Source organism: Lepisosteus platostomus, chromosome 22, assembly GCF_059453375.1.
Source record: "Lepisosteus platostomus isolate fLepPlt1 chromosome 22, fLepPlt1.hap1, whole genome shotgun sequence".
NCBI classification, from domain to species: domain Eukaryota; kingdom Metazoa; phylum Chordata; class Actinopteri; order Semionotiformes; family Lepisosteidae; genus Lepisosteus; species Lepisosteus platostomus.
In genome coordinates this window covers 14,223,211-14,236,065 of record NC_142632.1, presented here as the reverse complement: position 1 = coordinate 14,236,065, position 12,855 = coordinate 14,223,211, and the positions used below count along the sequence as shown (strand labels likewise).

Sequence of the window (12,855 nt, the reverse complement as noted above, 5' to 3'; positions counted from 1 at the left end):
TTTGACCTGTTCACTTCAGCCTGTCGCTCTGTTCTCCCTTTGTCTCAGGTGCAGAGAACAGCTCGGACACTGAGAGCGCTCCCTCCCCTTCTCAAGCCGAGTCCAGCAAAGCGCCCGAGCAGCCGGCCGAGAGCACCAGCGTGCCCGGCTTTGCCGGCGCCGAGCCGCCCGCCGAGCAGGCCGGGGCCCTGGGGGCGCCCCACCCCGGTGGCACTCCGCAGCCCCAGGAGGCGGGGTACGGCGAGCTCCGCGTGAAGGAGGAGAAGAGCCCCGAGGCGGCCGAGCCGGGCGCCCAGGACGAGCGGCCCGGTGGCGCCTACGAGGCCCAGGTGCAGACCAAGAGCGAGCCGATGGAAGTGGAGGTTAAATCCGTGGCCGACGTGCAGGTGAAGTTGGAGGCCGACGCCAAGGGGAAGGACTTCCATGAGAAGCCTCGGGACAAAGGAGAGCCTCCGGACACGGGGCTGAGCCTCTCCCAGAGAGGGCCGCAGCCGGACACTCAATCCGACGACTCCAGCGCTACCTGCAGCGCGGACGAGGACGTGGATGCTGAGCCTGACAGGCAGAGGTGAGCCGAGCCGAGCCTCCTGCTGCATTCTAGCCAAGCTTATTGCCCTGTGTGCCCGAGTACAATGAAAAGCGTACTGGCGTGTTTCCCTCTCATGACAAATGACACAAGGGATGTTTTCTACGTCAGTGTTATGTCATCTCAGTTCTTGGAGACAGGATCAGGGTGGCAGCTATGATTTTAACCAGCATTTAGATAGCAGCTGTGTGCAAAATGCAAGTGGTGGCAGTGTTTTCAGTTCATGGCAAAACAGAGGGGTGTAATGGAGGGGGTGTGCCATGAGGAGACACCAGAGGATGTCGCCACACTGCACACGTGTTCCCTGTGCCTGTCCTTACTCCTGCAGCACACGCTCCGCGGATCAGTGACTGCTGCACGGATTTTGTAGAAAAGCTGGTGGCGAGGGTCTGATATGACTTGAAATGAGAATCCGTTTCCTCGCCAAGACCATTAGTCCCACAGTGATGCAAGAACAGTCTTTCATAGCTCTAATTTAATATCCCCCGGTAGAATAATGTTCTAAGGAAAGTGCACTTTTTGTAGAAATGTTGCCTTGAAAACCAAACTGATGTTTACATAAGCCCAAATTACACAATATGTGTCTATTATAGCCTTTTTTACATGATTGGTACTCATTCCTATGTTTTGATCACTGACTTTTAGGCTTACAGCCAAATGTACACAGCTGGCTGTTGGATAGCTTTCTAGTTACTGTCTGTCCTGTCTTTTCCATGAAGTTTTCAACTTCACCACACAGCACTTAAAAATGTCATTTAAATCTGCTCCGAAGCATTGCATCAGAACACCAGAGAGCTCAGCTAAAATTATCCGCAAATAATATTTTTATTGAAGCGGTGGAGGAAAAAAAAACGCAGGAAATTTAAAGCTCTGCTGAAGTCTAGTTCAATTCACTGCTCCCCCTGTACATAGAGGTATTTTAATTTTTGCGAATTCATACCCCCTGCTTTGTACATTTTCACAGAAAGCCATGCATTTTATTGTTAAACCCGTATCAGCGGAACCAGCTGTGAAAGCTGGAGAATGCATTAGGACTAACGGCAGGCTGGCAGGTTTTGGAAGAAGCAGTGTCTGGTACCTGTAAAATGGATTGTGCAGAGCACTGTTTGTCTTATGCCAGTGCATTTTTAACACTTAAGAAGAGTGCCATATGGGCTGTTAAAATACTTGGCATGTTATTTAGAAGATAAGATGTTTAAAAATGTTTCAGCTTCAAAAACAAAAAACAAGGCTGGCTCACATCTGTAACATCTTTACTTCACAATCCACCCGAACAAGGGCATAGTCTTTTCTTCTGGGTAATATAATGTTTATTCTTTGATTTTGGTGGAGAAAGTACACAATAAGGAAGTAAAGAGTGACAAACATTTTATAGTATCAGCACAAAGGTGTACGAACTGAGGGAAATGATCATTCCAGACTGAAAGTAGTATAAAATTATGATAATTATGGCTGTTCAGTTTAGTTTTTCCTTTTTCAAGTTTCCTTTTGCTTGGGGGGTGTTTAATTTTAATCACAAAAAAGGGCAGGGATTTGGTTAAAAGTTTCAAACACTAATTCATCACACTAGCCTTGTCCGAATGTCATGTTTTAGTTTTAATTTCAGGATAGATCTTGGTGCAGCTGGTCTTAACTTTCTACTCTCCCTCTACTGTGAGAATTGGGCTTCCTTTTTATGATTAGAAAGGGCAGCTTATTTGTGTCTGAGGAGCAACAGTCTTATTGGAAACGATTTTTGTAAGCGTTTCACTTCTGTTTGCACAATCTAAATGGCCCTAATACTGTAGTGCAGATCTGAAATCCAGAGTTCTTAGAAAAAACAGTTAGGCCTCCTCTCCAAGTAAATTAAGCGAGAATCTTTAAAAAAAACCTCAAGCTAAAGGTTACAGAAGCTGCCAAGCTTATAGACAGATTTAGGGCCTATTGCCATGGCCTGTGACAGAAGCAGTGCTTCATTTGAAATGTGCTGCCTGAGTCTGTGCCAAGTGTGTTGATGTTGGAAAAATGAGTAGAAAATTATAATAAGTACCGTGCAGCTAAGCAGCAAAGCTCTCAATGTGAAGTACTTCTGGTCCTGGACCGAGGTTTTCGATCTCCCCCTGACAAGGAGAAAAAGTTTCAGAGGAGAGTGCTTTGTTCATTCCCAGTGGCCAGCTTAGCCTAGTTTACTCTCATTCTCTCTCTGTTTTGGTCCTGGACTCTATAAACATGGAAAACGGGATCGTTTGCTCGGTCTGACCGTACTCTAAAATGTCTTGCTCTCCTGCAGGATGTTCGCTCTAGACAGGCCGTCTCTGCTCAGCCCCGCTGGCTCAGTCCTGGTGTCTTCGGCCATCAAACAAGGGCACCTCAACGTGCAGCAGCTACAGCAGCGAGCCGCCATGATCCCTCCCATGGTCAGTCACTATACTGCTCCCCCATTTACTATCAGATATGCACATGCGGAGAAAAATGGAAGCAGTCAGAAGGGTGAAAATATGTCTTATTTAGACCAACCAACTTATCATGTGAGTTACAATGCATGCTTAAATATATAACATGGGCTTGTGTGGTGATTGCATTTAAGAAAGCTTTGACAATGGTGCCCGTCTCCCTCTCGAAATTTGTCTTTGTTCTGCTTTACTGAGGGTTATTCTGCACTTGGCCTTGTTCCTTCTGCTTTGTTTCTTCTCTCTCTTAAGTGTTTTTTTTGTATCACCTGCTTTGCTGAAATCATTTAAGAGGGTGGTGTTTTCTTTGCTGTCCACAGTGCTAGCCCAGGGGGAAAACAAACGCTGCTCGTCTCGGGCAGTTCGATAGAAGGAAAAGTGATGATAGAGGGATTTCTCCTTTATGGAGAGATGGGATGAATTTTTCTACAGTTTTGACAGTTAATAATGCAGACTGTACCAGAATAGTGTGCTGCAGAAAAATGAAACTCAAGTGCGAGCTTCAACTTCTATATTATAGATGTCATATGAGTATGAGCAGGCTGTGCAGAGAAGATAACAAAGATGGAGAAGAAAAGCGCACATCTGTGTTAATTCCTTATTCTTGTGCACCCTGAAGGGCATTTTCAGAGCCTAGTGAGAAAGGCTGAGATTTACAGGGGCATACGAGTGCTGTGGGGGGAGATGGCATGTGGATTGTGCTGTGAATTGTGCGGCTCTCTGGCAGCCCCTGCCTTTAACGGCGTGCCGTGCCACGCAGGTGTCCCCTGCCTTCGGCGCCGCCGTGAACCCCCCGCTGAGCGGCCTGGCCATGTACCAGCAGCAGATCACGGCGGCGGTGCACGAGGCCTCGCACCAGGAGGAGAAGCAGCGCCAGGACCAGGCGGACCCGGAGAGGCGCAGCTCCAGCTGCCCCCGAACCGGCACCAAGAGCCCCTCTGTTCTGGACCGGGACGCTGGTGAGCTCTTCTCTTCCAGCCCTGGGTCTTGCCGTTTTCCCCAAATGCATGGAGACAGGATAAGAGATCAGGGTTTTTTTACGCACAAGCATAAGGCTTCAGCGCGATTCCCTCTGGATAGAGTGACTCCTTAGATATTGACTTGAAAGGAAATATCTCAGGGTGCTGAAGTGGAAACATTCTGTAGGAGGCCTTATATTATTCGTCTGCAAGGCTTAGAGAACTGTGTTGAATTTACAAAGATATGAATTCATAATTCATATCCCCTTCCAAAGCACAGAGCAAAACCGTTGTCGTCTTTCCTACAAGACCTTAATTCCTTCAGGTGTTTTCTTTTATGCTTAGTAACCTCGTATTCCTGGTACTTGAGAGATGACGTCTCCGAGAGATTTAATTCTTTCATATTTAGAAAAGGTCATCAGGTTTTTTTGTACACCATCAATGTAGCCCTGCGGTTTGCAAAGTGCTGCGTCCAAAGGCCTGTCGCCTGGCTCTGTCCTCTTCTAGATCGGTTTCCTTTTTGATGGTTTTTTGAGATGGAAATGGGAAGGGTTACCATCCTCTGTGCTCTAAAAAGAATAATGTTGCTGGGTTCGAAAAACCTCTTTCTACCCTATCCCGAGCAGCATCTCCCGCTCGGAAATGCATCCCCGCGTCAGGTGTGCTCAGTCAGGATTCCGTGTGCTTGTCCGGAAGAGATCAAGGCTGATAATGGGACCTGGTTTGTGTTGCTGCAGGGAAGCCATTCGCCTACATGCCTTACGAGGTGAAGCTGTCAATGGAACAGGATGCTCAGTCTCACGGTAACTCTGCCAGGTCTGCATCTCCATACAGGCTTTCCCCCAGGGAATTCAACAAGGCCTCCCCACAGCCCGAAGCCTCTCGTTACAGCGTGCCACCAGGTAACTACCTTCGGCACAGATACCCCTTCCCCTATGATGACCGAGCCATTGACTCCTTCCCTCAACACACAGGTGCTTTTACAAAACATCTATTTTTACAGAATCTCATTTTTGTCTTTTTAATGATCTGTCTTTTATTTTAGTGGTAATTATTACTGATCCATGGTGTGTGTGTTGGTTGTTGTTGTTGTTTTTTTTTGGTGGGGGAAGTTGTGTGAGTGTCTGTTAGTTGAAAGTCCCGTGCTTGCTTTGTGTTCTGCACTGTAATCACGTTGGAATTGAGAGGCCGCATGTCTGTATTTTGAAAAAAGGGGAATAAGCAGCGATTGTCTCCAAGATCGATTCAGTGAAATCTTTGCTAGATTGGTTACACAAACCTGTTCAGGCGACACTGCTGATTGCACGTTGCATAAAACGGCGATCAGATCTGTATCTCGTGTGGTGTCCACATTGTTTGTGTGAGAGGGAGTCGGATAAATTACATAGCTGAACATCCTGCAGGAACTCATTTGGATTGAAACTATGGGTTATTGACGCTCAAATGCAGGGATTGGCAAAAACGTAGCCCCTGTAGGAGAAGTAAACATGTTTCCTGTTTCAGGTTTTCTTCTATGGGATTCTTAAATTCATGCATTGGTCAGATTATCCCAATAATAGGATAATCATGTTCAGTGAACTTCTCAGAGACCAAAGTTAATCTGTAGGTTACCTAACTTAGAACAAAACCACATAATGCACATGATATGGTATCCAGTTAACCAAATCAATATTTCACACTGTGGGAGTAGTCTGGACTGGAGGTAGCTCTACAGCTTGATGAGAGAAATGACATGGTACTAGATTCCTCTCAAGCATAGCTTGAACAGCATTCATAATTTACAGTTCTAGGAAGTGACAATGAAAGTTCTGTCTGCTTGTCACAAATCAACAGAGACCTCCTGCAGCCTCTCGTTGTAGCCCAATGCCACACGTCTCACCAATAACTGCATGTTGGTTTGCTGCTGTATAGCGCCTTCAAGATTCCCCTTTGTTCAAATGCACAGTGGCAGTTTGATATTGTAGTCCTACATGCTCAATATTTGCTTTGTGGTTTCTAATCATGCAAAAGATTATAAAAAGACTGAATTTTCCTTGTTTCAATTTTTTTTATCATATAATGATCTTAAGGTTTTGTGTTAGTAAATTTTATTAATGAAATGTTTGTGCCAGGCATTGTACTCTTGATTTTTTTTGTGTGTGAAACCCCACCCAATTTTTAGAAATTATTAGAAATATTTCTAATAAGTAATCTTAATTGCCTTTAAACAGTTTACTTTTGATACAGCAGCAATGGGATATGAGTTAACTGTAGTCCGAGATAAAAAGATGCCAGGAAACAAGGGTATTAGGGTGAATAATCGTACCAGGCAGGCTTGCAGAAGTGTGATCTAGTACTGTTCTGTTCTGCGGTTTCACTGTGTCTGCCCCTTCTCCTTGTCTTTCCCGTGCAGTCCTCCAGCCTGCTCCGAACCAGATCTTGCCGAGCCTCCCTGATGGAGTCCGGGTGACATTTTCCAGACCCACAAGACCTGCCAACATTCCGTCTCCTCCCCCCCTCATTCCATCTTCCAAACCATCCGACAAGCCATCCTTTATCATGGGGGGGTCCATATCCCAGGTGAGCCTGTGGGCAGGGAGGGGGCTCGTCAGGATTTTTCCTCATAGTGAGGCTCGGTTTTCCGAGCTGGTCTCTGTACAGCTCCTCCCTCGTGTAGACACACACCGACCGAAGTATTAGGAACCCCCAAAGTCGGACGAGGGGGTTTTGTGGCACTGTCGTGCAGTCTGGCCCCTCTCACCCTTTCCCTCATTGCAGTCCCGAGGTTGATATTGTTATAAGAAAGGGACTTTACAAAAAAACATTTTTATTCATTTTCTTTAGCTTAAGTTGTTTCTAAGATGGCAAAGATCTACCTTAAATGCTGGTTTTTAAAACGGGGAAAAAAAACAACAAATTATTTTAATCCAAAAACTGAAACATACCTGAAGTGTCAGAACAGACTTGTAGTTCTAGATAACATTTAATTCCCAGCTGCAGTATATTTATTTTTGCCTTGCCTTTCCAGGGAACTCCAGGAACGTACTTGCCTTCTCACAGCCAAACAGTGTACAGTCAAGAGGCAGCTAAGAGCTCTGTAGGCTCCATTTCCTTGGGCCTTCCGAGACAGCAGGACCCCTCCAAGCCAGGTGAGTGAGGGGACTCCGGCTGGAGCAGGAGCAGGAGTGGGATAATTCTCTGGGGGAATGTTGCAGAAGTGTCCCTAGCAAAACCTTTTTGCCTAAGAAATTAACAGACTTATCGGAGATGGTTATTCTGTTGCACTCTTTAGTTTCATCATTGCGGCAGAAAAAAGAGGAATGTTTTTTCTGTCGCCAGTGAATCCTCCTTAGAATTTACGGTGACAGTGATCGCACGCTTCGGTGCTTCTGTATTAACTCTTGTTCTTTCGTGTTGCAGTGTCGTACATCAAGCAGGAGGAGTGCTCTCCTAGAGGCCAGGCTGCCCAGGCTGAAGGGCTTTTGTCACGGGCGCAGTATGAAGGTGTAGTGAGAGGTAGGCCTTTCCGGCCTCATTCATCTTCACTCCGAGGGAGTTAAAGGGGAACTGCAACGCTGCTTTGCATATTTTGGGGTCGGAAGAAATGAGCATTGATAAGTGCATTTCAAACCGCACTAAACGTAAAACATGTAAGACCTCCGATTTGCATCACAAAATGGAAGAAATTTCCAGAGTAATGTGCAGCACCATATTCTGTGATTCAGAACGTGGCAACAAAACGTCTGGTGAAGAGAAGCGGCCCTGTGACATTGTGAACAAGCAGGCTGGCGAATACATCTCTTTTAGTCCAATAGAAGTATTGCTCTCGGTCTCGAGATGGTTTTGCCGACAAATACGACTTACTTGTTAGTTCTGGATGCACATCACATGGGAGCATTTCTGCAGTAAAATGTCTGCTGCACAACCTGTACTTATTCGCTCGTGCATCACATTACATTAGTCATTACAGGGACTAGTGAGCGGGAAGGGCCACTTCACGTTTCACGCCGCTTCGTGCGAATTCTCACTCACGCCCGTAGTGAGACCAGGGGTTCTCGACTGCATGGAGATGTACAGTACTTCACGATTTTGTGCTTAATTCGGAATTTTTACAATTGTAATTGTGTCAGTTTCTCATAATATGTGTGAACATGGGCTGTAAATGAAGCTGAGAAATCTTGGGGAAACTTGTCCAATATTATTGGCTAATGAGCAGGCCCTGTAGTTCTTTAGGGTAATGCAGTAAAAAGGTTCAAGCTTACCTTTCAGGATTGTTTTGCCTTGGAATAACCCTTCCAAGAGAAGGCTGACAGGAGCCTTTATTTCCTTTTCATGTTTTGTTATAACAGTCCACGGCCTTTCAGAAACTGTGACGTTAAACAGAGGCTGCAGTCTTGACTTCCAGACAGTACAATCCATAGCAACATATCTAGAAGGGTCTTTTTTGGGAAGGATTTGTTTCTGCTCATAAAAAAACATGTTATCACCTGGGGTAAGATGTTTAGCATGAGCTGGTGAAAGAGCTTGAAGTCAAGTGCTTTGGAATCATAATTTCAAGGTCAAGCTCTTGTTAGTTGCTGTTCTCCCAATATTGTTAAAAACAGAGTGACCTCTGTGAAACTTGGAAGTTTTCCAAATGGACTCTGGTCCAAAGTCCCCAAAACACTCTCTAAATAAGAAACACTGGCCTTTCCTGCATTTCGTCTGCATCTCGCTGGTTTTACAGATATGGGGAAATTTTGCAAAATGAGATGAAAAAATTAAATTCCGTTTTTATTTCTCTTTCCAAAAATGGAGGTTTATTCAATTTTTTTACGCTGCCACCTAGTGCACACGGAAGGGATTGTAGCAGACCCCTTAATGCATGGACAGGTTTTGAGCTGTGGAGGTTTGCATTAAGATAAGATAAGAGAAGATCACTTTATTAGCCATATACAATTTCTTGCATTAGGAATTCGTCTTTTTGCACATACACACACAGACGGGGAGAGAAGCTTGGGGTCAGAGCGCAGCGCAGAGCTGGAGCAGCTGGGGTGAAGGGCCTCGCTCAGGGGCCCAACAGAGCAGGATTCCTCTGCCGGCTGCAGGATTTGAACCGTAGCCACAGTGCCACTGCTCCGCCCCATTACAAGATGACATAGACAGTGGAAGAGGATATATGTGTGAATCATTCAAATCAGGACTATAACAAGGAGCAAATTTGCCCTTTTACGTTACTTATGGTTTTGTAATGGGGGGGAATGACAGATATTCATTGGCAGCACAACAGTATAATGGTTACTGCTACTGTCTCACAGCCTTTGAGTACAGTATGCTTGTTTTCCTGCTGTCCTCCAAAGAGGTGCTGGCAGGGCTATGGTGTTTTCGAAGTGGTCCTTCTGTGTGCCCCACAATGGACTAATGTCCCGTCCAGAGTGTCCTCCTGCCTTACTCCAGCTCGCTTCCTGCACTTCTGGGCTGTAGCTGTTTTGTTTTGTTTTTCCCCCAGGAATAAGCAGCTTTCTGGCAATGGGTTGTGTTCCCCTCTGGGAGCATCAGTCACAATTTAAAAAAAAAAAAAGTAACAGCCAAACTTTTTTTAATAGTAGATTATAAACCTTTTGTTTTCCTGAGCTTGCAGCTGGTCATTGAGCCCTGGTTTAGTAAGCAGCGGATGAATGGGAAGAAACAAAGGCCGGTCTTGTGCTCACAGGTGTCGCGCCCTGTCCTGCAGGTAACCCGATGTCCGCTATCCAGGAGGGCAGCATCACGAGAGGCACTCCAGCCAAGGTCTCTGCCGAGGGCCTTGCTTTCCGAGGTGGCTCCATCACTCAGGTACAGGACCCCTCTCCTCCACAGGCCCTGGGCGGGGAGGTGGGATCGGCGAAAAAAGACCGCTCTTTGAATCTTAATTTGGTGCTTCTTCATTTCAGATGTGCGTTTTGAATTCGTTTACTTTGCAGGGTCAGTTCCATTCTTAGCTAAACACCTCAGTTTCCCTTCGGGATCAATAAAGTCTTTTATCTAGATCTATCTAAGTATAATTTTTTATTTAAATTAAAATTTAAAATGGATTTTTGCGCCTATATCAACGTTGCAGGCTGGTCTCTCTGTGTCGTCTTTTCCCTGCGTCAGAGCTCAACAGCTCTCACTTGTTAGTTCTTATGATGCACATATTTGATCCGCACTTCCAAACATACGGTTTGACGAGAGGAGCGGATCCGCCGGCCTTGCTGAGTTAGTGAATCTGTGAATTGGCCCTCGCTGTCCGTTGCGTCGCAGAGGGCTGAGAAAGATGGGTGTCCGGGTTACTGATTTGGTTTCTCATGTGGGATTTCCTGGCCCAGGGAACCCCAGCTCTTCCCCAGTCCGGCATCCCTGCCGACCTGCTGCTGAAAGGCACCATCACCAAGCTGGCCACGGAGGATGTGGGCAGCCCTGAGAAAGCCAGGGAGGAGGGTCTCTCCAAAGGGCATGTCATCTACGAAGGGAAGAGCGGGCACATCGTCTCTTACGACAGTGAGTGTTGGCACCAGTGCAGGAGCGGAGTTCACTTCACTTCTTATTCTTGGGAGTGGATAAGGACTTTGGTTTAGAATAAGTGTCGCTAGTTAGAGAGCCACCTGCAAAGTGAGTCATGTAATTAACACTTATTTAAATATCCTGCACAAATCAAGCCAATGTTCTCACTCACTACACTCTTTATAGTTTACTTCAACGTTTTCATTTGTTACACATGTAACATTTTCTGTAATAAATATATGTACATTTTACGTTCTTGATGTCATTCAAAATGTAGCGTGCCCTGTAAACTACTTCTCCCTTTTCTGATTTCTGATACCAGGGAACCCCTTTTTAACATTTTGCGCTAACTTGAGTTTTCTTTCCCGTTTGCTTTACCAAAGCTGTTAAGAATGTAAGAGAAGGCACAAGAAGCCCGAGGACAGGCCACGAGCTCATTGGGGTGAAACGCAGCTATGAAATGATGGAGGGATCAATAACCAGAGGCCACCCTGTAAGGGAATCCCAAGTTTCAGCACCTTATGAAGGTATGAGGCTCGGGTACTTCAGGAGCTGTGGCACCAAGAAATCAGTTCAGAAGCCTGTTATGTTCAGAGTTGAAATTACATATATAGCATTTAACGCCCTCCTTTGTACCTTCTGCACAGGTTTGATAAGTCGTGCACTGCCAAGGGAAGGCCCTCATGCAGATCCCAAAGAAAGGACTGTACTATCTGGATCCATCATGCAAGGTAGATGCGCATGTCCAGTCCACCCAAATGTGCACAAGCGAATATCCAGCAAGTCAGTTACTGGAATGATTTAGCTACATATAAGACCCAGAATGGGTGTCTTTAGAACTGTATTCATTCTCTAGTGGTTCTCCTCTTTGCATTGTGATTGATGTTGCCTGGGGGTGGTGTCTCTCAATTTTTTTGCGTGAGCACTTCATGTAAAAAAACTTCACCGTAACATTTCAGAAAAAAATGCCGTGAGGTACCTGAATTCTTCCCCATCTAGGGGAAGATACAGGACTGAGCTGTGTCTTTACTGGCCCTGTAGGGACGCCACGGGCAACGGCAGAAGCTTTTGATGAGGGGCATAAGTACGGCAAGCAGATTAAGCGCGAGAGCCCCCCGATCCGCACCTTCGATGGAGCCATCACCAAGGGCAAGCCCTACGAGCCGGTGACCACTATTAAGGAGATGGGCCGCTCCATCCACGAGATCCCCCGGCAGGAGCTATCGGGCCAGGAGAGCCGCAAGACTCCAGACATGGCGCAGAACACTCGCCCCATCATAGAAGGGTCTATATCCCAGGTACGAGCTGGCAACATAATAATAATAATAATAATAATTGCTTACACTTATATAGCGCTTTTTCTGGACACTCCACTCAAAGCGCTTTACAGGTAATGGGGACTCTCCTCCACCACCACCAATGTGCAGCACCCACCTGGATGATGCGACGGCAGCCATAGTGCGCCAGAACGCTCAAGAAGGTGTACTCACTTAACCTTCAGCCTCTTGGCTCTAAGATAATTTGACAGAATCTGTTTGCAAAGGAACTTCTAGGGTTCATTTAGTCTGATGATCCCTATTCGATAACCTGATCTAGTCTTGTTCCCTGTCACTCTAAGATCTCTGTATGATCTACTAATTATCTTGGAATATTTTTAGCAGCAGGTAGTGGGGAAAATCCACCCGCACAGTTTCTCCGGTCATTTTCTCAGACAGCAAATATTCTTTCTGGTCCCAGGGTACGCCAATCAAGTACGAAAGCAGTGGCGCGAGTCAGTCAGCCATCAAGCACAACGTGAAGTCCCTGATCACCGGGCCCAGCAAGCTGGCCCTCAGCAGGGGGGAGTACGAGGAGGGGAAGGGCTCCGACTCCCTGCGCGTGCGGCACACTTCTGTGGTCAGCTCGGGCCCCTCCGTCTTGCGCTCCACTGCCCTGCACGAGGGCTCCCAGAAGTCCCAGCTCAGCCCTGGCATGTACGAGGATACCAGCGCCCGGAGGACCCCCGTCAACTACAGCGGCACCATCTCCAGGGGCTCCCCAATGCTGAGCAGAGCTCAGGAAGGTATCCCCGTTTCCTCGACTTGCCTGATGTCATGTCTGCAGTCGGTTTTGGCTGAGTGAAGTGTGGATGAATGGGTTATGAAATGTGGAATTAATTTTGTTATATATTTATTTAAACACATTTGGTTTTACTACTTCATTCATATTGGGTTTGAAACAATATAGCCTGTAGAGCCAATCTGCTTTCCTGCTGTCAGCTCTTTGGGCTTTGCCAGATCTTATTTGTGTACTTCCTCCATTTTAAAATAACTGCCTGCTCGCAGTTAGATGGCGTGACATCTGTAACACATACTGAATGAGATATTTTTGTATTCTCAGTTTTTTTTGTCTGTGACGCGTG

General features: G+C 46.2%; 1 protein-coding gene across 10 annotated transcripts in view; it reads left to right on the top strand.

Moving 5' to 3' along the window:
• ncor1 (nuclear receptor corepressor 1) overlaps nucleotides 1-12,855 on the top strand; it is a 71,780-nt gene that overhangs the window by 46,692 nt on the left and 12,233 nt on the right. For 5 of the 10 annotated variants that reach the window (XM_088616253.1, XM_088616249.1, XM_088616247.1 and 2 more), the window contains 13 exons: nucleotides 49-568; nucleotides 2,856-3,093; nucleotides 3,776-3,974; nucleotides 4,712-4,948; nucleotides 6,367-6,533; nucleotides 6,982-7,102; nucleotides 7,374-7,469; nucleotides 9,667-9,767; nucleotides 10,280-10,451; nucleotides 10,838-10,981; nucleotides 11,102-11,185; nucleotides 11,496-11,752; nucleotides 12,192-12,516. In XM_088616253.1, coding sequence (XP_088472379.1) covers nucleotides 49-568; nucleotides 2,856-3,093; nucleotides 3,776-3,974; nucleotides 4,712-4,948; nucleotides 6,367-6,533; nucleotides 6,982-7,102; nucleotides 7,374-7,469; nucleotides 9,667-9,767; nucleotides 10,280-10,451; nucleotides 10,838-10,981; nucleotides 11,102-11,185; nucleotides 11,496-11,752; nucleotides 12,192-12,516 — 2,661 coding nt within the window. The remainder of the gene's footprint in view (nucleotides 1-48; nucleotides 569-2,855; nucleotides 3,094-3,775; nucleotides 3,975-4,711; nucleotides 4,949-6,366; nucleotides 6,534-6,981; nucleotides 7,103-7,373; nucleotides 7,470-9,666; nucleotides 9,768-10,279; nucleotides 10,452-10,837; nucleotides 10,982-11,101; nucleotides 11,186-11,495; nucleotides 11,753-12,191; nucleotides 12,517-12,855) is intronic. The other 5 variants (XM_088616254.1, XM_088616257.1, XM_088616251.1 and 2 more) reach the window with 3 other exon arrangements.